This window comes from Impatiens glandulifera, chromosome 2 (genome assembly GCF_907164915.1).
Source record: "Impatiens glandulifera chromosome 2, dImpGla2.1, whole genome shotgun sequence".
NCBI classification, from domain to species: Eukaryota; Viridiplantae; Streptophyta; class Magnoliopsida; order Ericales; family Balsaminaceae; genus Impatiens; species Impatiens glandulifera.
This window is the reverse complement of record NC_061863.1, coordinates 60,739,046-60,762,003: the sequence shown is the minus strand read 5'-3', so window position 1 is coordinate 60,762,003 and position 22,958 is coordinate 60,739,046. Positions and strand designations below refer to the sequence as shown.

Below are 22,958 nucleotides of genomic sequence, written 5' to 3'. Positions count from 1 at the left end.
ATTTGAAGCAGTCAACTCTAACAATTAAAAATAATTAATATACATATGATGGAAACATATTTTATATTATATAAACATATATCTTGCTTTTAAGTTAAAATTATTATTAGAATTAAGTTACTATTATCAGTGATATATTTTTTATTGAACAAAATATATTAAAACTCACTTAATCTTTGATTATAAATATAGAATTTGTATCATTTGGTTAATCTTCTTTTTTACAAGATACTGTTTAAGAGAATTTTTTTTATAATTTAGTGAAGGAGTTTTATTAATCTAAATTTTTCCATGACCTACTTTCAAATTTTTTGGACTAGGTTGGTCTTAGAAAAAAGAGATTTTTTGAAAATTGGTTATAAATACTTATTTATATGCTGAACTATAATATCAAACTATATCAATGATAGGTAAAATGTGTTATATACTATTTTATCATTCATCTCGTATGAGTTTATCCCCTCTTTTATCTTCGAGTAAATTACTTCGTTTATTTTGTTAGAAAAATTTTCTAACAAAAATTAGTCTTCTATAAAAAAAAATCTAATTTTTTAATTACATTTAGAAATATATAAAAATAAAAAATATATTTAATAAAATATTTTAGAAGTCTAATAACAATCCTCTTTTTTTCAAAAGATAAATTAAGTTTGAAGCCAATATAATTTATTTATATTTATTCATTTTTTAAATTAAAATCGGGTATTGACTATTAAATTATGTTAGTTTTTTTTTATAAAATGAATTCTAATTTCGTTTTTTATAAAGTTTGTAAAATGAAGAGTAATGTTATCTTCATTTGATTATGAATTTGTTTTTATTATTGTATAACAATAATTCATAAAATAAAATATTTTTTAAAAAACAATCAACAAAATTATATAAAAATTCAAAGAATTTGCATAGCACTTTGACACAAGAAATTAAGACAAAAAAAAAATGTAACTAAAAATTAGAGTAAATAATCTCATCTTTAAGAATTAAGAACCATCCAGTAAATATACAAATGTTCTATAAATTAAATTAGAGTTGAGAGATTTAATTTAATATAAGAAAAATAATAATATATACTTTATTTATCCTACATCAAAAAAAAAAGATTAATTACTTTTTTTAGAGTGAAATTTAATTTTTTATGTTTTTGTTAATAGTACATTTTTATATGGGTATAATAATTTTTATAATTAAAATTACAAATTTATAAAACATTTTTTATTTAAAAAATTTATATAATGTAAAAAAATGATATGAAATGATATAACCTTTATTTATATAATAATAATAATGTAATTTTAAATTTTATCTTTGTCTTCAATCAAATTTTCTCAATTTTTATTTTAAGTTTAAATAACTTAAATAAAAATAAATTATTTTTAAAATTATAGTTATAAACTCATAATATTATTTATTTATTTAATTATATATATATTTAATTTAAATGTTATTATATCATATAAAATAATATTTAATATAAAAAAATCAAAAAAATTATATGATTTAGAAAAATGACATAAGATTTTATTATCTAAATTAAGTTTAAATATTTTCAAACATTTATTATATAATAATAATAATGTAATTTTAAATTTGATGTACCAAATTTGTATTTTTTTTTTATTTTTATCAAAATTTCTTAAATATTTTTTTAAGTTTAATTTATTTTTTTATTCACTTTTTATTTTCTATCTCATAATTTAATTATATTTTTGATTGATTATGTATATAAATATATAAATATATGAATTATATTTTTTCTTTTATTATTTTTCTTGAATTAGGAATTGAATAATAAATAGGTAGATAATGAATCTAAAATAAATATCATATCATTAAAAGTTAATTAGAAAATTACATTAATTTTTAAATTTTTATAATTTATTTTATTTTTCTAAAAATATTTAGATTAACCTTTTAAAAGAACTTATTTTTTTTCAAATAGTTTGATAATGTAGTTTTATTTTGTAAGCAAAACTTATTAGTTAATTTTTATTGTTTTATTTTTTTTATATAAAAAAGGGCCTAAAGATCATATTTTTTTATAACTATGATATTTTTTATATTATAATCTTTGATTTAAGATATTTAAAAATATTTTTTTATTTTTTTATAATAAAAAAAATGCAAATATTTTCACATTTTATAGTTCGACAAATTATTTTAAGGATAAGAAGTAATTGTGAAGCTAAATTTTAGCAACTAAAAGTTGAGTAATATAATATAATATAATGGTATTATTTAAATTTTATATTAATTTTTTTTATTAATTCTAAAATTTGTTTGATATATTTATTTATTATAATATGTCAAATTATAATATTTTTAGGTCAATAATAAAGTTTTTATATCTGAAATTGATCCAGATAATGAGGTGGACCGATTAAATATAAAAAAGCGGATAAGCAAGAGAGAAAAGGCCAGAAAAAGCTCGGATATATTCTTTTGAATTACAGTAGGAACTGAACCAATCTATCTTGAAAGACTCCCATATCCCGCTAACTTCTAAAATGTAAGGTCATAAAAATAGCTCATAGATAGTAAAAGTTGGGTCTCACATAATCGGAGCGACTCCATGTGCTCTCCTCTCCTTTAATTCTGTAATTGTTATTTGTTTATTTTATTTATAAGATTTTTTTTATTATATTGTTAAGATTTTTTTATTATTTATTAATGATTAATTTCAGTTAAATTTTTTGTTAAACATTTTTTATATCTATAATTTGTCATATTTAAAGGTATTATATGAGTCTTCTCTTAAAAGTTTAAAATAATATCTATTTATCTTTTAAAGTATTTAATATTATAAAAATGAGAAAAAATATTTAAAATATAATTTATTAGTATAAAAATATGTCATTTTTTTTAAACTCACTCTAATATTCATGAATGAATGGTGGTGTGATTTATATAATATTATAATTTTAACGTTATAATGTAATTAATTTACACTTATTTTTTATCTTATTCTAAATTGTAATCAACAATATTTATCTTTAAAAAATTGTTTATCATGTGTAAAATAACCCCTACAACGTAGGGAAATAACTCTAGTAGATTATTAAAATAATATATATATATATATATTATTTAACCTTAGATAAATAATTCAAAATATCATCGAACATAATATATTTCCTTCTTTCTCTAGATTTGTATAACTATAAAATCATAAAAATAAGAATCCTAATAAAGTTTTATCATTTTGCCACCATCATACAAAGTTATAAGAATTATAATAAAATAAATCATTTAAACAACAAGCGGGGATAGCTCAGTTGGGAGAGCGTCAGACTGAAGATCTGAAGGTCAGGTGTTCGATCCACCTTCACCGCATTATTTTTTTTTCTCCATAAAAGTAATGTATTTACTAAACAAGAGTAACATTGTTCTTGAAGAATATCAATATAATGTATAAAGAATTGTCAAGAAAACATAAAGTTATATTTTCTAGTCTATTTCTTGATAGTTTTTATAAAGTGAATACTTATGTATATATTAAATAATCAAGAAGTGCTAAAATATACTCCATGAAATACCAATAAAAAGAAAAGTAACTGAAAAAATATAATTTAGAGAAAAAGGGTGGCTGTTAGTGGAAGCTATGATCATCAATATATATGGCAAAGACATTCCAGCTGATATTCAGCTAAAGCGGGATTATGATCATATGGCAGATGTACCTTTACATACAATATTGAATCCTAGCTCCCCACTGTCACATATATAGCCTAATTAACGTTCATTTTGCAATTGGATATTTTCTTTCTTTCTAAATGTTTTTGTTTGATTCACATGTTCCTACAGAAAAAAAAAAAAAAAAGATTTATTCATGAGAAATAATATGCCAACATATAAAACAAGTATCTAAAAAATCTAATCAACAAAATAAACATTCAAATGCTAAATATAAGAATAATCAACAAAATGAAAACTCACCCAAGGATTTTCAAGTTGTAAGTTGTTTAGCTGAGTCCCTATTTTCAATAATTAAACTAAAATCAATAATTTTGGATTGACAAGCGAAATGATTGATTTGGTTTGGTAAATAATCACCATTACTTAGGCCTAATGTCATAGGTTAAACCTAAAAAAGAGAACTGGTTATAATGAATATATGATGATAGATAGAAAATCAATTACACAAAATATATCTTAGTCCATAAGAGAGGGCACATAGATGATAGATAGAAAATCTATTGTAAATGTTCTCCATTGATTTAAGTAGTAACCCACTAATAAAAAAAACCAGTATTTAAAACAATGACAGAGTTAAGATTTAAAATTTATACGAGCTAATTTTTTTTCATAAAATTTATTCGAGATATAATGATAACAAACAACAAACAAATATTTATTTCTACATCAGGTAGCTTATAAGAGGACAAATGTTAAATGTTACAGTACTTTATCACCGTGAAAATTCATTCTAGTTTTTTAAAAATTTTAAAATATCACCAATAGAATTAAAGAATATAAAATTAATGATTATCAATTGAGATATTAAAATAGAAAATTTTATGATGCAAATCTAATAAACTAAATTTCATCAATTTTATTATAGACAACATTGTTAGAAATAAAATTCAGTAAACGATGATTTTATAACTTTTTGAAATAATTTGTTAAGTGACCACTAAAATATTAGACTTAAATTATATATTGTGGATGAGTGTGATTTAAGATATGTAAAATATATAGTTAGTAAATGTATATAATGACATATTTAATATAAATTTAAATAATTCACTAAGTTAGTTTAACTTTTAAAATAAATAAAATTAAATTTTCACTATTTTCTTTTTATAAGAAAAGTTTTAAAATATATATATATATATATATATATATATATATAATTATTAAATCATTTCAAAGTAAGTCTGGTTTGATTTTGCGGTTTGAATTGTCAACACGCGGTTGAGACGCAAGTCACCGTTCAGATTTACTTGTTGACTTTGACTATTAAAGTGTCATGTTTTTCTGAGGAAGAGAGAAAATCGTTTATACACCTAAACTTATCTATTTGCCTAATTTTAGCCCTCAATTAGAAAACTATTTTAGTTTTACCCCTAATTTTAGTTCCATAGTCTTTGGTTTTACCCCCTAATACTATGGCTTATTAATAAATTTATTACCTTTTTAACTAGTTTAAAGGACAATAAAATTCAGTAATTATTAATTCAATAACGATTTTACATTAATTTTAAGTCAAGTCAACATTTTATAAATGGAATGCTAATAATTTAATTATATGAATTCTAACATTTATTTTGTATAATATAATAATTATTATACTTCAATTATATAATTTAGTAAATTTTATACTTAAATGTCCATTAAATCACATTGAATTGTTATTTCATATATATATATATATATATATATATATATATATATATATATATATATATATATATATATATATATATATATATATATATATATTCAAAATACAATTTGAGATGATCACATGAATTTTATTTTCTATAAAGTTTACTATTTTAATAATAATATAGATGTTTCTAGGTTAAAATAATTAAATATACCCATAAAAATTGAATTTCTATATAACCAAAAGATTATGAAAGATGACTTGTAAACAATAAAATACAAAAACAAATATTATTAATAAACTCATTAATGTCATCCCAACTAAGCATAGTAAATTTATTTTTACAAAACAATCACATTATCAAGCTAGCTACATATTGGCTATTTCTTTTTATTTAGTGTTTGTTTTTATTTTATTTCATATTTTTTGAGCTTGTATTGAAGAATTTGTTGGTGGTTGTTTTAAATGTAAAAGTTGTTGATTGTTGCTTTGTTGGTATGCTTTTTATTTGGAGTTTAATTTGTACTAAACTTATATTTGTAAGGACTCGAATAGAATTTCCAGATTTAGGATCAAGTGGGTTCTAAGAGCTTGTTTGATCTTGGGTGGTTTTTATTTAAATTTGTATGGATATTTTTGTTATTGGAAAATTTGTTAGGATGAAATACTAAAATATATTTTGTATCTAAAATTAAAGTAAATAATATTTTTATATTTTAATTGATAAATTAAATAATTTGATGATTATAATAATAATATAATAAATAATTTTAAAAGAATAATTAAATAACAAACAAACAAAAATGGAAAAAACTTAGTACATTTAAAGAGTTCTAAAGGGATAAATAGTAAGTAATAGTCCAGTTTGACTTCTAAATTTATCAAAATATATTGAATAAGATTATTTACTTTTAAAAAATCTCAAACAAAATCTTTTACATAACCATTGTTTTAATTAGTTGTTCAAATTTTAAGAAAAAAATTTAATTCAATTAAATCATATTGGAAAATATATATTAGCTTTCATATTAAACTGGAGCAAATTGACTCCCGTTGAATAGTGTTTCTTTCTTTCCTTCTGGATGAAGGTTTCTCTCTCTATATAAATAAATAAAACAGAGTTATTTCAACTTATAAAATAATTTATATAAATGTTAATACTTTAATATATAAATATATATTAACAATTTTAACTTTTTTTTTTCCTTTCAAAATCTAGCTGTATCATATACATATTTTTTAACCTTTTGGGTGGCCACTTTTATAACATTAAAAAATTGAAGTTCACTTTTTAACAGTCACATAAAGCAAAAAAATATAAATAAAAAATTGGAAAAGCCTAAAACAATAAAAAATTGTGATAAACTCAAGCAAATCTTGTGATAAACTCAATATATAATTTTTAGTTGTCTTTGAATTTTCATATCACTTCACATGACATATTCATTGCAATGACCAACTAAAAAGTAAAAATATCTTGAATTAAAGTTATAACAAAAAAAAATATACAATTAGTTGATGATGAAGGTAAGTTATACCTGTTTAATGTTTGTAATACAGAATAATATATATAAAAATGAGTCAATGAAATTCAAATTATTTCTATTAAAAAATAAAAACCATTTGAGTAGAGATATAGTCGTGGCCTGTTTTAAGGGAAAAGGTGAAACTTTTCCTTTAAGTGTAACCCCACCACCACCTGTTCTTCTCGCCGGATGTTTCTCTCTCACCATTTTCTTTTCTTTCTTGCTATTTGGTTTGGTGATTTCCCTTTGTCAAATTCCTACTTTTTAGAGAGAGAGAGAGAGAGAGAGTGAGATTTTTTGAAATTCCACCGCAGCCGCCGGCCTGACTTCTTCTCATTTCTTGATCTCATCGATAAATGGTCCGTCTTTCTTTTCTGCGCATACTTTTGAGAATGTTCCTACTCCAATCCCCATATAACTTTACATCAATTCTGTTTAAGAATGTGTCAATTCTTTGTTGACCGGTTTGATTAATTCGATCCAAAGCTGCCATCTTTAATTCCTTCCCTGCTAATTAATGGGTTGTGCAAGTTCGAAGCAGAAAAAGGTATGCCGGAATTGCAAAGGGTCGTTCTCTCCGACGCCGACAAGGAGTAAATCGATGCACGTTCATCACCCGCCGGAATGGTTTGGCGACAGTTACCATGTCGTCGGCGTAACTTCCTCTACAATCGGGTCTATCAAACTCGACGGTGACAACAACAACGAGAAGCAGAAGTTGAATGTGGGCAAGGATTTCTCATTGGCGGTGGTGGAAGCCAAGACTTGGTCGGAGATGCTAGATAAGAAGATACCCAAAATCCTTCCCATGACGCCAATCCGTACACCTCCCGGAGAGCCGGAGCCAATTAACGCTTGGGAATTAATGGAAGGTCTTGATGACATCACTCCCCTCCGGCCGGGGCATCAGTATCGGAGTTTCTCTTTCCGGGTAGAGATTGATAATCATAATCATAATGAGCCGGCAGCAAAACCACTCTGGCTAGAAATGGCTGAAGAAGAATCAAATTTAAACTCAAATTTAACAACCAAATTCAGGAAATCACTGGAAGATCTTTCCCCATCAAACCCATTTCACATCAAGTCAATGAACGAGCACGAGCTGGTCGGATCAGGATCAGAAAATGAAGAAGAAGAAGAAGAGGTGAAAAAGAATTCCGGCAAAGACAGGGTGGTTCTGTATTTCACGAGCCTGAGAGGAGTCAGAAAGACGTACGAGGATTGCTGCCATGTGAGGGAAATCTTGAAAAGTCTTGGGATTCGAGTTGATGAAAGAGATGTATCGATGCATTCTGGGTTCAAGGAGGAGCTAAAGGAGCTAATTGGAGATCAAGATTTCAAAGGTATGCCAAGGGTTTTTATTGGTAATAAGCACATCGGAGGGGCGGAAGAAATCCGGCGAATGCACGAAGAAGGGGAGTTGGAGAAGGAGGTTGAGAACTGCGAGCGAATTGAGACCGGAAGCGGCAGTGACGGCGGTGGAATCTGTGAAGCTTGCGGAGATATACGGTTCGTACCCTGTGACAGGTGTTCGGGGAGTTGTAAGATCTACTGCGAAGAAGAGGACGAAGAGAAAGATGATAATTATCAAGAACAAGGTGGTGATGATGATGATGATGAGAAAGAGTATGGATTTCAGAGATGCCCAGATTGTAATGAGAATGGATTAATTCGATGTCCGAATTGCTGCATTTGAATTTGACATACATTCATTCATACATAAAGTCTATACAGAACAAATCTGATGATTATAATTCTATATATGATTTCATATGTTTGATTTGGTTCATTGAATCATTGTTCAATTTCCCCTGTTTTCCTGGTTTCTCCTTCATTTGCTCTACTCTGTTGTATAGAAGAAGAAGAAAAGCTTCAACTTTCAACGTCTTTCTGTGTGTACTGTTTGTATGTGTGGAAATTTTCAAAATACTTTTACTTTGTCATATTTGATTCAAAATTTTGAAAATTAGTAAGATAAGATTTGTTATTAATTTTTCGGATTTCCTTATTAAATAAATAAATTTTAAATACTAAAAGTAGTAGGTCATAATAAGTAAAATTTGACGAAATGATCCTAAAAAAGGTTTAAAGCACGATGATCATTTAATTTATTTTTTTTACGAAAATACTTTTTATCGTAAGGTCACGATCGTCACGCGATGGACACGATAATTCTGGATTTTTCATAATTTTTCCTTCGCGAGACGATCCTGCCCTTGCGTGGGATAATTTCGTCAAAATATTTTTAAGTAATAATTTACGCAAATAAATTTAAGAGCAGATCACCATTGCAATTTAAGAGATTTTTTAAGGTGTCAAATTTTCCCTTAATTAGTATAAAAGTGTAATTTAAGGAAAGTGGTTAAAGGAGATAAACTAATTTTGAAATTCAAAAATAATATTTGATATTTAAAACTTCCACCATAAGATTTATTTAAATAAATTTCAATTTATTTAAAAAATGTTAGATTACGTAGATTTTAAACATGTGAGGTTTTTTTTAGATTTAAAAAAATATTAATATATAATGATAAAATATATATTATTTTAAAAAAGAAAAATGATAGAGAGCATATTCTCTATTCTTTTATTAATTATTTTCTCTCTCATATTATTAATAATTAGTTACTGGAGAGAAAATAATTAACCGTGAAAATAGAAATGGATAAATAAAACTAAAAAAATATTAATAAGTCAATAAAAAAAAATAATAAAAAGAAAAAAGAGGCCATAAAAAATATTTGATAAATAAAGGAATTGAAAAGTCATAAAAATAAAATAAAAATAAAAGAGATAAATTCATAATTCAACTAATCATTGATATTAATTAGGGTTTAGGGTTTAGAATTTAGTATTTAGGTTTTAGAGTTTAGGATTTAGAGTTTAAGGTATAGGGTTTAGAATTTATTTAAACATATTATTAAAATATTTAATGTGAGAATTTGTTGTAAATTATTGATTTATTTTAACCCTTAAACGAGAGATAATAAATATGAAATAAATGATTAAAATAATAATCGTCAGAATATGGATAAATGAGATAAATTAATTTGTAGAGATAGAGAGAAAAATTATTTAATAAGAGGAGAGAGAAATTAATTAATAAGAAAAGAGATAAAATAATTAATAAAAAGAGAATATTCTACCTGTCAACCCACGTAGCACACCACGTAGGCATCGCGCTCCCAGTCGCTGTCTCAGAGTCGCGCTCTCTATCATTCCTCTTTAAAAAATATATATTTTAACAATTTAGTTAATGAATGTCTAATTATGATTAGGAACTTAGGATTAAAAAAAATGAATATATCTGTTATCTGTTTTTTTTTTTAAAGTGCCATCATTTTATTTAAATTAACATTTTTTTTACATTAACTATGATATCTGAGTATATATATATATATGCCTTAGAAAATGTAAGATACACTGTCACTATTATTTTATATTGTTTGTTGTTTGCAAAAGAAGAAAAACATTAAAAGTAGTAAAGAATGATAATTTTGCATTATAACTCATATATCTTTACTTTCTTAAGGTAATAATGACTTTTTTTTTTTTATAAAGTTAAGAAAACAATAAAAGTATACACATGCACTCAATAAGGCATTATTATATATCCAAATTGGAATTGGCATCTGGGATATCACGATACTCAATAAGGCATGCACTACCATATATCCAAATGGTGTCGGATAATTTTTGCAAAGAAGAATGGCTTGTGGGCAAATAAATATTTAATCCTAATGGTGGACTCTTGATCCAATGTCACATTAGAAGACCATTCAATTATATGTTGAGGTGTTTGCAAGTTGGCCAAAACTAGATAAATCTCATTTTCGGCGCAATTGTGATTAATAATGGGAATGAAATTGAACCATGATATTTGTTTTCTTAGCTATTGACTCTATTTATTATAACGATGTCAGAGATTAGATCTGAAAAATCTTTGAATTTACGTGGAGACATTATTATTCTTTTTGAAAATAAATTGTAGGTATATTTTTTAATTTATTATAATTTTTGTACCTTTGTTTCATGTTATACTTTTATTGTTGTGGTTATTTTTTTTTTATTAAATTAATTGTTTAAATAAAAAAAAATATAGACTTTTCCCACCTACCCTAGTTGGTTATTATATTTTTATTATAGAATATTTGATTTGATGAATGAACTTCTTTCAATATAAAATTATTATTTACCCTTTTTTATTTGTAGGAAGATAGCTCCACAAAAGTCACAAAGTTATTTTAACTTGTGAAAAGTTTTATTGAGAATTGAACCCTAGAAGATTATTGCAAATTACATTCTAAAATGTTTCGATTTTGTTTATCCATATAATTGACAATCTTTAAGCTTTCTTCCACATACATCATTAGGTTAAAATGTAAACAAGACTATAAACACAAATTTGACCAAAAAACATGAGAAAATCCTTAATCATCCTGGTTTTGACCACTATTTTGGTAAATATAACAAGTATTATTTAAGATGAGTGAATATCATTGTATATATGTAACTTAACAACCAATCAATCATTCTATAACTCCAATAGAAGCTAGGCAGAACAATTACCTGCTACTTCTAATTAGGCAAATTTTCTTGGATTTATCTGTATGTATCTATCTTTACATGATCTGGAGTTGTAGAAAATAAGAAAAAAGTAAATTATTCAAACTGATACCGATTGACAAGAACCATATTGACATTTTCTTCTTTGGATTCAAACAGGACAAACAAGATGTCAATGTTTCCTTCTCAAAGCCTATCCAAACAGGACATGTTTCATTTTGGGACAGCTTATCTACTGCATCTTGGCCCTTCACCAGATAATAGATATGGTTCCAAACCCTTTAAAAATTAACTCATACTCGAAAAAGATTAGGTTTTGGGTTAACCCAAATAATATTGGAATCAAAACATCAGCATCAAGCTAATTAGTAAGTATTTTATAATAATAATCAGATAAAGAGAGAAAGATAGAAAATGTTGTGTTACCTTTCATTTCATAATCATACACCAAATGCTACAATTCCATCAACTTCACATCATTTCCTTTTCTTAATCATTCATCATATTACCATTAATATAATATACCCACCTTTCCTTTTGTTATAATTTTTTACTATTTTATCGCTCAAACTCACAAATACTATCATTCTTGTTTCTTGTATTGTCCCATCTGTAAAAGAAGGAGAAAATGGTTAGCAAATTTAATCCCCTTATAAAGAATTAAAAATCAAAGCAAATGCATTGGAAAGAGTTGGCAAAAAGGACAATTCAATTACCATACAAATATTTTAAAACAATCAATCAATGGGTTAGAATAGAAGTCTTTGTTTTTTTGTCACTTGGTTAAGAGTAAAAATATAAAGAAAGGAATACCAGTTTCATTTGGTTACAGCTCAAATTATAGTCTCTCTTGAGATGATAAATTTGGATTTAAACAAATCCCAAAAGGGTTCTCATAAATAGACTACAATTCTTTGATAGAAGCAAAAGGAAAATGGATGAGAAGATCGATATAGATGATAAGATCGAGGATGTCATGCTCCCTGGATTTAGATTTCACCCGACAGATGAAGAGCTGGTTGGGTTCTACTTGAAGAGGAAAATTCAACAGAGACCTCTGTCTATTCAGTTAATCAAGCAAGTTGACATCTACAAATACAATCCATGGGATCTTCCAAGTAAAAAAAAGTTTATAATTATGTTAAACATTTATTTGTATTAATATCATTTATAACTTTAACAATGTTTCATCAGCGTTGGCATCAACCGGAGAGAAAGAATGGTATTTTTACTGCCCAAGGGACCGTAAATACAGGAATAGTGCAAGGCCAAACCGTGTTACTGGAGCTGGTTTCTGGAAGGCCACTGGAACTGATAGGCCTATATACTCTTCTGATTGCAACAAATGCATTGGTTTGAAAAAATCCTTAGTTTTTTATAGGGGAAGGGCTGCCAGAGGAATCAAAACCGACTGGATGATGCACGAGTTTCGCTTACCTTCTCCTGTCTCACTCTCAACAAACTCACCTAACAGGACATTTGACAAAACCGTGTCTGCAAATGTTAGTTGTTTGCAGTTTTCGCATTTCATTCTTAAAATTTTGTTCAATATAACATAATAATCTGTGTTCTAGGATGCATGGGCAATATGTAGAATATTCAAGAAAACTAGTTCAATTGCACTGGCACAGAGAGTCTTATCTCAATCATGGATGTCTCCACAGCCTGAAACTGCAATACCAGAGTTATTCAGCCACGGGACATCTGAAATGACCCAATCATCATCAATCCAGTTTGGTTCTAGTGATATAGACATTCCATACTATAAACCCTTAAACCCAATCTCATCTCCTTTCACACTTCATAAAGAAGACATACCCACTGCCACATCACGCATTATGTACTCAGCAAGAGAAGAACCAGTTTCTGTGCTTTTCAACTTTGATGTTGACAATAATAACTCGAAGAACGCACAGTTTGAAGGGACTGAACAAGACTTTAATGACTTCTCTATGGTTATGCCACAAGATATGCAAGGAAACAAATATGCAGGACAAGGAGAGGATGAAGCAAATTTAAGTATAGAGAACGGGAATCAACAAATGGTTAATGTTAGTTCAATTGGATTTCCTTTCAGTTTCCCTCTGGATCAGCAGCCTGAGGTGGTTTCGAATGGAAATCTGATATGGAATTCACCTGCTTATCCAAGTAATTCAACTCATTAAGTAAGGAGGCCTATATTCTTCGATCTTCTTCATTTTTATCTTTTAAAATAAAATATACACATATACTATAGTTTGTAAATAGGATCATGGTCTAAGCTTTTATCTTGTGACATTATGGATATATATATATATATAATTAACATATATATAGCTACTCTATAAGCTTAAAAACAAAGTAGAATCAACATGGGAAGAGTAAAAATGATGGTTCTACATGAATTTTTTTGCCCACAAAATTTATCTTGTTTAGTTTGTTTCGACACCATATCAATTGGTCACTGGTTAGCCTGCACATATTGAGTACTCTACCCACAAGTCTCATATCGACTTGTGCAAGAAAATACACAAGTTGATCTGGGTTTTTTTCTTCTCCTCGATTCCTTCTTAACATTTTTAGTATCGAGTTCTCACTATGTAAAGCATCTCTCATATGCTTGTCCTTCTGTTCTTCGAAAAACAACAACAAATGAATTGATTAGAATTAATCATACTAAATGAGTTATCATAAATATTGTATCATTTTTTTATACCTTATAGAGATCTTTTTGAATTTCCACAAAGAGCTCAAGATCTTTGGGCTCTAAGTGAATCTCTTTTGAACCCTTTTGAAGAGGCACAATGTTGCAATCTTTATCAGCCCTAAGGAAGTCCCAAAATGTCTTTATGGATTCTTCAATAATCTCCACTAACATGTCACTTGTGATGTCATATTCGCTCATCTTTGTCGGTTTCTTTTTTTCTCTAATATAGTCATCTACATAAATTAACCACCAAAGAAGTCATATTGGATATTGCTCAAGGAAGAAAACATTTTTTCATTACAAGTCATGCATCATACAAAATGAACCAAGCAAATATTTGTAAATGATAGTTGGACTATTTGTAAGCATACCTCTCACGAGAGGAACTTGGAGGAGATTGCGAAGAATTTGTCGGCTCTTTACATAGCAATGAATTCTTGGCCCATTAACCGTTTCATCCTCCATGAACCTTTGTATGAGCACACAAAACTGTTGGAACTCTCTTGCAACATGGTTGTATTTGCGAATCTTACGACCCTCTAACTCCCATGGCTCGAGCTCACGCTCATATTGCCAACGCAAGAATTCCCAAGAGAGACACATTTGACCAATGTAAACAACTTCTAGGTCATCTTGTAACTCCCTTATGAACTTCGTTGTCGGATTTGTTTTGTCTTTCGAGGATTTGTCTAACCTTACTTTATGCAAAACTAGGGCCCTCATCATTTGAACATACGATCTTTTGACTCTAACCGGCCTTAGTGGATCCTTCAACTGTAGAAAACCTATAAATATGCACATCCATTAACTTTGCATGAGGAAATGAAATAAGGTATAATGTTATATTATAATTAAACTACACATAAATATTGACATTTTAATATTTAAATAAGTATTAATATATATATAATCAGCATTATTAAGTGTATCAATGACATGTAGGGAACACAAATTGGAGTTAGGTGGACAAGACAAACCGAACTTCTTTATTTATAAATAGTCTATAGACAAATCTAAAATATATAGTTAATAATTATATGGTTTTGAATGGACATCCCATATACATTTTTTAAGTGAACTTTTATAATTAAATACTTATTTACATTTAGCTTAAATTAGTAAAAAATATGTTTTGTTTGATTCAATAAGTTAGTAATTACTAATTGGGAAAATAAGGAAGGGCATTTAAAAGATACTTTAACCATAAAATTAATCAAACTAAATAAAATAAAAACTATTTTGTAGTATCCATAAAAAAAATTCTAGTTTTGATATAAAAAAAAAAGTCTGTAAATATTTGTCTAATGGGGCACGTCTTAGAACCGTTTAAGTTATTTTCATTTAGATTATTAGATATTTGTTTTTTATATAGTATTTTAAAAGTATTCCTAAATATTAATAAATGTTCTACATTTCTTTTATAATCCACCTGACACAAGTTGTTTGGAAGAAAATATTTGAGAGAGAATTCCAAATAATTTTTTTTATCAGTATAATAGTATATAATCCAAAATTTAAACATAACAAATATTCAATAACCTTAAAACAAACAAAAACTCAAAATAAATTATAACTACTTACAAATTAATCTCAAATAATTCCAAAACCAATAACTTGTATTTAAGACAAAAGTAAATGTCCTGTAAATATTAGTTCTAATTTCAAAAGTTTATGCATAAATTTGGTTTATTATGCTATGATTAAGCCTATCCTATCCATGACCACATATGTTTACGAAACCCGTGACCATGAAACACTACCATGTAAAATTGAATATTTATTATTATTTTTTAAATAAGAATTTATTAGCAGTATAGTCTAGAATCATTTCACCATTTTACACTCTATATTTTTTTTGTGAATTCATATTTGAGATGTATTGAATATGAATTGATCAAAGTTTTATTGGTTTGTCTAGTTTTAATATATAATTTTTTTTAAAAAAAGAATGTATTTGTAAGGGAGAGAGAGAGAGACTGACCGATTGCATACATCTTCTGGAAATTCAAGATATCGAATTTGCGCATCCTCTCTGTATAGGTTTTACAGAATCTCTGAAATTCACCAATTCGATCTCCATGTTCATATTTCTCAGAGATCTTCCATGGTTTCAAATCTTCCATTAATTTCGGACACTCCGAGTCCTCAAGAATGGTCGGTAAACCGGTTGCCCTAGCTTTCTTCATTTCCATTTCCAGTTGTTCGATTAGATCTTGATGCTCCCACAACGGTTCTAATTTATCCGTTGTTTCTCTTCTATCTTCTTCTTCTTCCTCAATGTCTTCTTCTCTCGCCTCAAGAAAATCTCTCTCATTTAGAAAATCAGAGTTCTCATGTTTGCCCATGGCTCTAAGATGGGTTACTTCCATCTCGTTAAGATCTTCCATCGAGTAAATATTCTCTTCATCTTCCTCATCGTAGAAATCTCCAAGTTCAAGTTCTGGACTTGATCCCATCGCATGAAGTTCTTCTGAAGACGACGGAGGGAGTTCCATTGTACAAATACAATCTCCCTCAACGTAAATCGGAGTTTCCGGTTCGAATTCTCCTCCGAAATCTCTGTCTGAGAGAAACCCATCACTGAAAATTGCCATTAACGGATTCACGACAAAACGACGAGGAAGAATCGAACAAGACGAATCGGAGTCGGATTCTATCTCGAATGGACCCTTCATTGAACAGACCTCGGCCTCTTCTTCTTCGTCAGCTAATAATTGCTGCTGCTGTCCATTTTCTATCTCCTCCAATATCTCCGTCTCTCCTTCTTCTTCTTCTTCATCATGTTCTTTTTCTTTATAATTATGGATTTCCATGAATTCATCCTGATCCTCGTCTCTTAATTCATGGAGCTCTTCTTCATCTTCATCTTCATATTTTCCATTCACAGATTGATTAATACCATCCATGTTCTCACTCCTCTTTTGGCAGAATTCTTCATAGGTCGGAAAATTGAAACTGAAATGGAACTGGGATTTCTCAATTTGAGTACCAGCTCCATCGTCGTTCTTGAAGACTGAAAACAATTCAGTCATTTCTTCATCTTCTTCTTCAGATTCCTCTGTTTTCTTCTCCATCACCGGCCGGGTAATGCCTCTAGAATCTCTATCAGTCTTTAATCTGCATTGGATATTATAAAGAATATATCGAATTACTCTTTCCGTATAAACAAATTAAAAGAAAAGAAATGAAACAATGAAAAATTGATAACCTGGAGACAGATGCCCGGAAGAGAGCGAAGAAGAAGAAGAAGAAGAGAATGCAAACACAGAGGGGAAGAAATTGATAGAGGAATTGCATAAAAAGAGGATTCATAGCATGATAACTGAAGTGGGTATTGGTAACAATTGAACTAAGATGTCAATATATTGAAGGAAAAACAAGAAAAGAAAACAGAGAAGCATGCAACAGTTGAATGAGAGAACTCATTGCAGGGTGGAATTTCCAAGAAGAAGAGAGAGAAAAACAAGAGTTTTGATGAGGATATTAGTTTGTTGTAAGTGAAGCAACCCAAAATTAGAAAAATCCACAAGATTTGAGTAAAGATAGATGGGGGAGAGAGAGAGAGAGAGAAGTGTGACCTAATTGGAAGAACGGGAAACAAGTGTTGGAGAGAGGAGAGGAGAGATGGATGGATACCTGTCAGCGACTGCTACAGAGAGAGAGAGAGACTGTGAAATAGGAAGGTTTGAGCTAATCTTTTGGGGGGTTGCTTCATTTTCTTACTATCACACATTTCATTTCACTTCCCTTCCCTTACATAACGTAAGACTTCGTCGAAACCACTCTTCTTATTTTTTTATTACAAAAATAATATCAATGTAAAGACTCATCCATCACCATCAATTACTCATTCAATTTCAATGTTTAAGTAAGCAATACAAATCTTTTTTATTTATTTTAAATTAATTAATAACATCATTTGATACTCCTTAGTATTTCACATTCTCAACATAATCTTACTATTTTTAGTTTCCAAACAAAATTGTTTGTTTTCTACTTAAAATTTATAATCTTACATCATTAATAATTAATTAACGTTATTCCACCAAACAAAAATTAAGATATTTAAAAAATAATGATAGATTATGATTTTGAAGAGATGATTTTTTTTTATAAAAGATTCAAATGTATTAATATATAATGATAAAATAAAATAAAAAAATAAAATATATAGTATTTTAATATTTTGAATAATGAAAGAGTAATATAGTTAATTGTACATACAGAGAGGTGACTAATCCAATCTATATCTTATTAAAAAAACAACATTTGAATTATTAACTAGAGTGAATATTAAGAGAGTATAAATGGATATATTAAGGTCTTATATAATTAACAAATATAAAATCATGTTTAGTTTATACTTTATACTTGTATTAAAAAATGTTGGGTTTGAAATATATTATATTAAATAGACAAATTATTTTACTAGATATAACCCAACTTGAAACTATATAAACATTATACATGGTTATTTATATTTTAAGTTAAGATTGATACATCTGTTTATTAATTAATTTCTTTACTTTATATTAATTTCAGATATTAAAATATATAAGCATTTTCATTAATAAAGAAATTTAATTTTGACATTGTTCATATTATGGTGGGATGCTCCATTTTGTTAACACTTACTCATAATTCATGACATCATTATTCCATCTTAGCACATCTTAAATTCAGGCATGTGGAGGGTCAAATGATAGGTGGACTGTGATGCTAGCTTTCTATATTTAACAAAATAATAGATAAAACTTTTATTATTGTGAGAGTTTATTATCGAACTAAGATATTTATTGTTGACGGTTAACCATCATACTAATAATAAAAAAATAATAATTATATACTAAACCTGAGATGAAAAGCAAAACAAGTTTTTGTTTCCCACACAACAAAAAAAGTAAAAAAATAAAAATTATTTACATTCAAACCAAAAATTGAAATAAATTAACACTAATAATAGAAAAACAACAACAACTAGTGCACATAATTTCTTAACACAATTTGTTCAATTTTGAAAACTTATTATTTGAAGTTGTTATTTATTTGTGTATTAATACTTTATTTCAAAAGTTATAATGTTAAATATTTGAAAATTTGAGAAACTGAACTTAGATCTAATACATCTCATATATAAGATTATGTATATATACTTAATGGAGTGTAAGCAAGTTTATAATGACCATTATATTTAACTAATTAAATCACAGAATTGCAAATTGATATTATTATTGAGAGATCTCTTTGTCTTCATTGTTTTTTCAATTGAAAAGTACAAGAGAAACTTGATATTGATCACGGATTTTATGGAAAGAGTCAAAATGGTAGGCCGATATTTATGCATCATTTTGGCCTAGCATGATCAAGTTGCATTTTTTTAATAATAAAATTATGAGGCATGTCCCAAATGCCAAAAATAAATAATTTTTATAATAAAAATCTTGCATTTCATTAATATGTTTTATATTGAATGGATTGATTATGATGATGTTTAATTACTATAAACTTTTGAGATTTTTTTTTTGATTTCTTTTTGGGTTTGGTATTTCTTTATGATGATGTTTAATTACTATAAACTTTTGAGATTTTTTTTTTGATTTTCTTTTGGGTTTGGTATTTCTTTATTGATTGTGGAAATAATGAAAGGTAGGATTTTCATATTTTCTTCAAGGATATAAGTCATATAACAACTAAAAAGCAGGGGCAAAAGCGAAAAAGACAGTTCAACCTTTAGGCCGCCAAATGATTTTTTATTACATAAATTTTGTTTCAAAGTATATATATATATATATATATATATTATATTTTCTTATAATTGTTATTTATATATTTATAAATAATAATGTATTATAAATAAAATTATATATAAATTAAAATTGTTAAATCTTATTCATTATATATATATAATTCTATTTATAATATATTATTAAAAAAATGTTAATAATTTTTTTAATATTATAAAATAATTTTTTTAAAATAAGAAAAATTGTTTAATTTATTAGAATAAGTTTATAATATTAAAAAAAACTAATATATTTTTTAATAATATATTATAAATAGAAATATATATATATATATATATATAAATTTAGAATTATTAATCTTATTTATCTTAAAATATTGTATCATAAATTATTATTATTTACGTGATTTGATTAATATTTATTTTAATAAAATATTACATATATATATATAAATTAAAATTAAAAATATAAATTATTATTTTAAAATATTATTTTGAACTTATCATTAAATTTAATAATTCTAAATAAAATATGAAACCTCATAAAATATATATACAAACTAAAATTATTAATATTTTTATAAATTTTAAAAATAGTAATTTTAAAATAATTTTTTATTTTATTATAAAATAATTAAGTTAAAATATGAAATATATACCCATTTTAATGAATGAGTGTTTGTTGGTTGGTGGTTTGACAATGACATTCCTACTTACTACTGTACAAGTACATGTGGCTGAAAAATCAACTTAATAAATATGACAAATAAATAGAGTTTTGATATTCTTTCGAATAATTTATTTATAAAAAAATAGCGAGGATGGGTCATGGGCTGTCTTATTGGGCTTATTATCATGATATGGTACATGACAACTTTGTAAAATATATGAATAAAAGGGCTGATTGAGGATGAATATTAATTGGGCCTGATACTATTAATGGGCCTGGAGAGATAAGTTCGCCAGCCTCTTTCCAAAATAATTCAAGATCAGCCCCGTTTAATCTCCCATATAAAACAGTTTAAGCGGTTTGTTCTCACTCACGAAGAAACCCTAGACAGATCCACGGCCGCCGTCGTCGTCGTTTTGAAGCTTAATTCTCTGCAGGTGGATTTCTCACCTCTCCTTGAACATGGTGAGCATCATACTTCATGTAGAATCACTTTTATTATAGTTGTTTATCGCTCATTTTGATTTCTCACTCGGATCGTTTAACATTTGCAGACTTTCAAGCGAAGAAACGGTGGGCGTAACAAGCATGGCCGTGGCCATGTCAAGTTCATCCGCTGCTCCAACTGTGGAAAATGCTGTCCTAAGGTTATCTTCCTCTCTCTCTCTCTCTCTTGTATATGCTTATTGGCACATCCTTCTTTTATTTATCCTTTGATGGAGTTCAGTATATATACATGACTTGACCTAAAACTCAAAATCTGCAATCAGAAGCTGATGAAATTGCTAGTTGCAATGTTATAATGAATCTATATAGTTCTTATTAGAGTTATTTTTGCTCGTTCTATGTGGACAAGCTACAAAGCGTGGACTATATTGACTTTATCCTCAATTTAGGTTTCGCTTTTAGTGAATTCGTCTGACTTTAGGTTGGTAGTTTAATTTTATGGATGTCTTTACTAATTGGGACTAGAATTGGAACAAATCCAACAGGACAAGGCCATCAAGAGGTTTCTTGTGAGAAACATTGTTGAACAAGCTGCAGTCAGGGATGTGCAAGAAGCCTGTGCTTTTGAATGTAAGATTTTGTTTTGCTTAATTTAGTATATCTAGTATGTATTAGATAATCATTGACATTTGCATGGCTTTTCTTTTCCCCTGCAGCTTATACTCTCCCCAAGCTGTACCTGAAGATGCAATATTGTGTCTCATGTGCTATTCACTCTAAGGTTGTTAGGGTTAGATCCCGTGTAGATAGGAGAAACCGTGAGCCCCCACAGCGCTTCAGGCGTAGGGTATGTATCCTTCTCTTATTTTAACATTATTGATTCATGCTTAACATATTCCATCTTCATCCAGATTTTGTTGCATTCCATTAGGAATAGTTTTTTAATCTAGATTTCCTATCCAACAACTTGATATTTTGTTTGTTTAATTTCTAAGTTATAGTATGAAAATTGAATCTACATGCATTTGTGGCCATGTAATCCATCTGTATATGGATCCAATCTGCTGGTTTTTTCTCTTAATTTGTGTTGGACTAAACTGAGTTTCTTCCACATTTGGTAGTTCAAATTTTAATAGAACATGTGCTGTTTCTCAAGTCAGTATGCTTTGTTTGTGGCAGGAGGATCAGCCAAAGCCTGGGCAAGCTCCCCGCCCAGCTGGTGGTGCACCTGCACCTCCTCCACGGGCTTGATGGGAAGACTATCAAACCTGTTTTCTTTCGAGCAAGCACTTGTCTCTAGGTTTAGTTTATATTGGATTTGTTTCTCTAATTCCATATCTCAAAAGGCTTGCTTCCTACTTAAATTATTGTTTTTGATTTCAGTCTCTAATGAGTAAACCCTTTTGAAAATAGTATGTTGTGTTTTGACTTGAAACAATGGAACCTTTTTAAATTAATACTTTTGATTGCATTTTTTCCTATAATGTTATCTGCCCACAGGGCCAAAGATAATATTATTCAATTTTTCTTGAAAAAATGTAGTACTAAAATACTATAACCATTTGGAGTGGCCTTGAATGTTAGGGAATCCCTTCCCAGTCAGTTGTGGATTGCATTAAGACATTCCTACCCATTGTGGTTGGACTTGAGATGGGTATCTGGGCATTTTAGGGGACATGTCAACTCAAGTGTATTATTAATTTGAATCAAATATATTTTTGAAACTATTTTTAATATTTCCATGTAAAAACTAAAATAATAAAAGTACAAAATAAGATCTGAAACTATCAATCTCCAGGTAATATAGACCAAATCAAAATATAACAATGGTTATGATTATTTATCTAAAATTTTCAAATATTTTCTTACAAACTAAATTTTGAAGTAATTCATCAAAATTGTAAAATATTTTTTTTTCTTCCTTTTTATAAATTAAAATGTTCTAATCTTTAGTAAAAATATGTTAAAACAAAATATCAAAAGTTGTGAGACCA

At 27.5% G+C, this 22,958-nt stretch overlaps 4 protein-coding genes and 1 non-coding gene across 5 annotated transcripts; 4 read left to right on the top strand and 1 right to left on the bottom strand.

Annotated features, from left to right (window-relative positions):
* Nucleotides 1-3,257: 3,257 nt before the first annotated feature.
* Nucleotides 3,258-3,330, top strand: TRNAF-GAA. Its single transcript has one exon. It is a non-coding gene; the product is annotated as a tRNA-Phe (tRNA).
* A 3,755-nt stretch (nt 3,331-7,085) lies between these two features.
* LOC124926789 (uncharacterized protein At3g28850-like) lies at nt 7,086-8,733 on the top strand. Its single transcript, XM_047467086.1, has one exon. It carries the CDS (start codon nt 7,370-7,372, stop codon nt 8,546-8,548), a length of 1,179 nt encoding a protein of 392 aa, XP_047323042.1. The 5' UTR covers nt 7,086-7,369; the 3' UTR covers nt 8,549-8,733.
* A 3,523-nt stretch (nt 8,734-12,256) lies between these two features.
* On the top strand, nt 12,257-13,583 carry LOC124925122 (protein FEZ-like). The gene is made up of 3 exons (XM_047465094.1): nt 12,257-12,536; nt 12,613-12,920; nt 12,993-13,583. Exons 1-3 carry the CDS (start codon nt 12,353-12,355, stop codon nt 13,581-13,583), a joined length of 1,083 nt encoding a protein of 360 aa, XP_047321050.1. The 5' UTR covers nt 12,257-12,352.
* Nucleotides 13,584-13,716: 133 nt separating this feature from the next.
* On the bottom strand, nt 13,717-17,827 carry LOC124926622. The gene is made up of 4 exons (XM_047466884.1): nt 16,086-17,827; nt 14,476-14,889; nt 14,114-14,337; nt 13,717-14,025 (listed from the first exon to the last, which is right to left on the bottom strand). The coding sequence occupies exons 1-4, from the start codon at nt 17,176-17,178 to the stop codon at nt 13,765-13,767; spliced, it is 1,992 nt and encodes a 663-aa protein (XP_047322840.1). The 5' UTR covers nt 17,179-17,827; the 3' UTR covers nt 13,717-13,764.
* Nucleotides 17,828-20,828: 3,001 nt separating this feature from the next.
* On the top strand, nt 20,829-22,437 carry LOC124926623 (40S ribosomal protein S26-3-like). The gene is made up of 5 exons (XM_047466885.1): nt 20,829-20,982; nt 21,072-21,164; nt 21,510-21,594; nt 21,681-21,811; nt 22,144-22,437. Exons 1-5 carry the CDS (start codon nt 20,980-20,982, stop codon nt 22,213-22,215), a joined length of 384 nt encoding a protein of 127 aa, XP_047322841.1. The 5' UTR covers nt 20,829-20,979; the 3' UTR covers nt 22,216-22,437.
* The last annotated feature ends 521 nt before the right edge of the window (nt 22,438-22,958 follow it).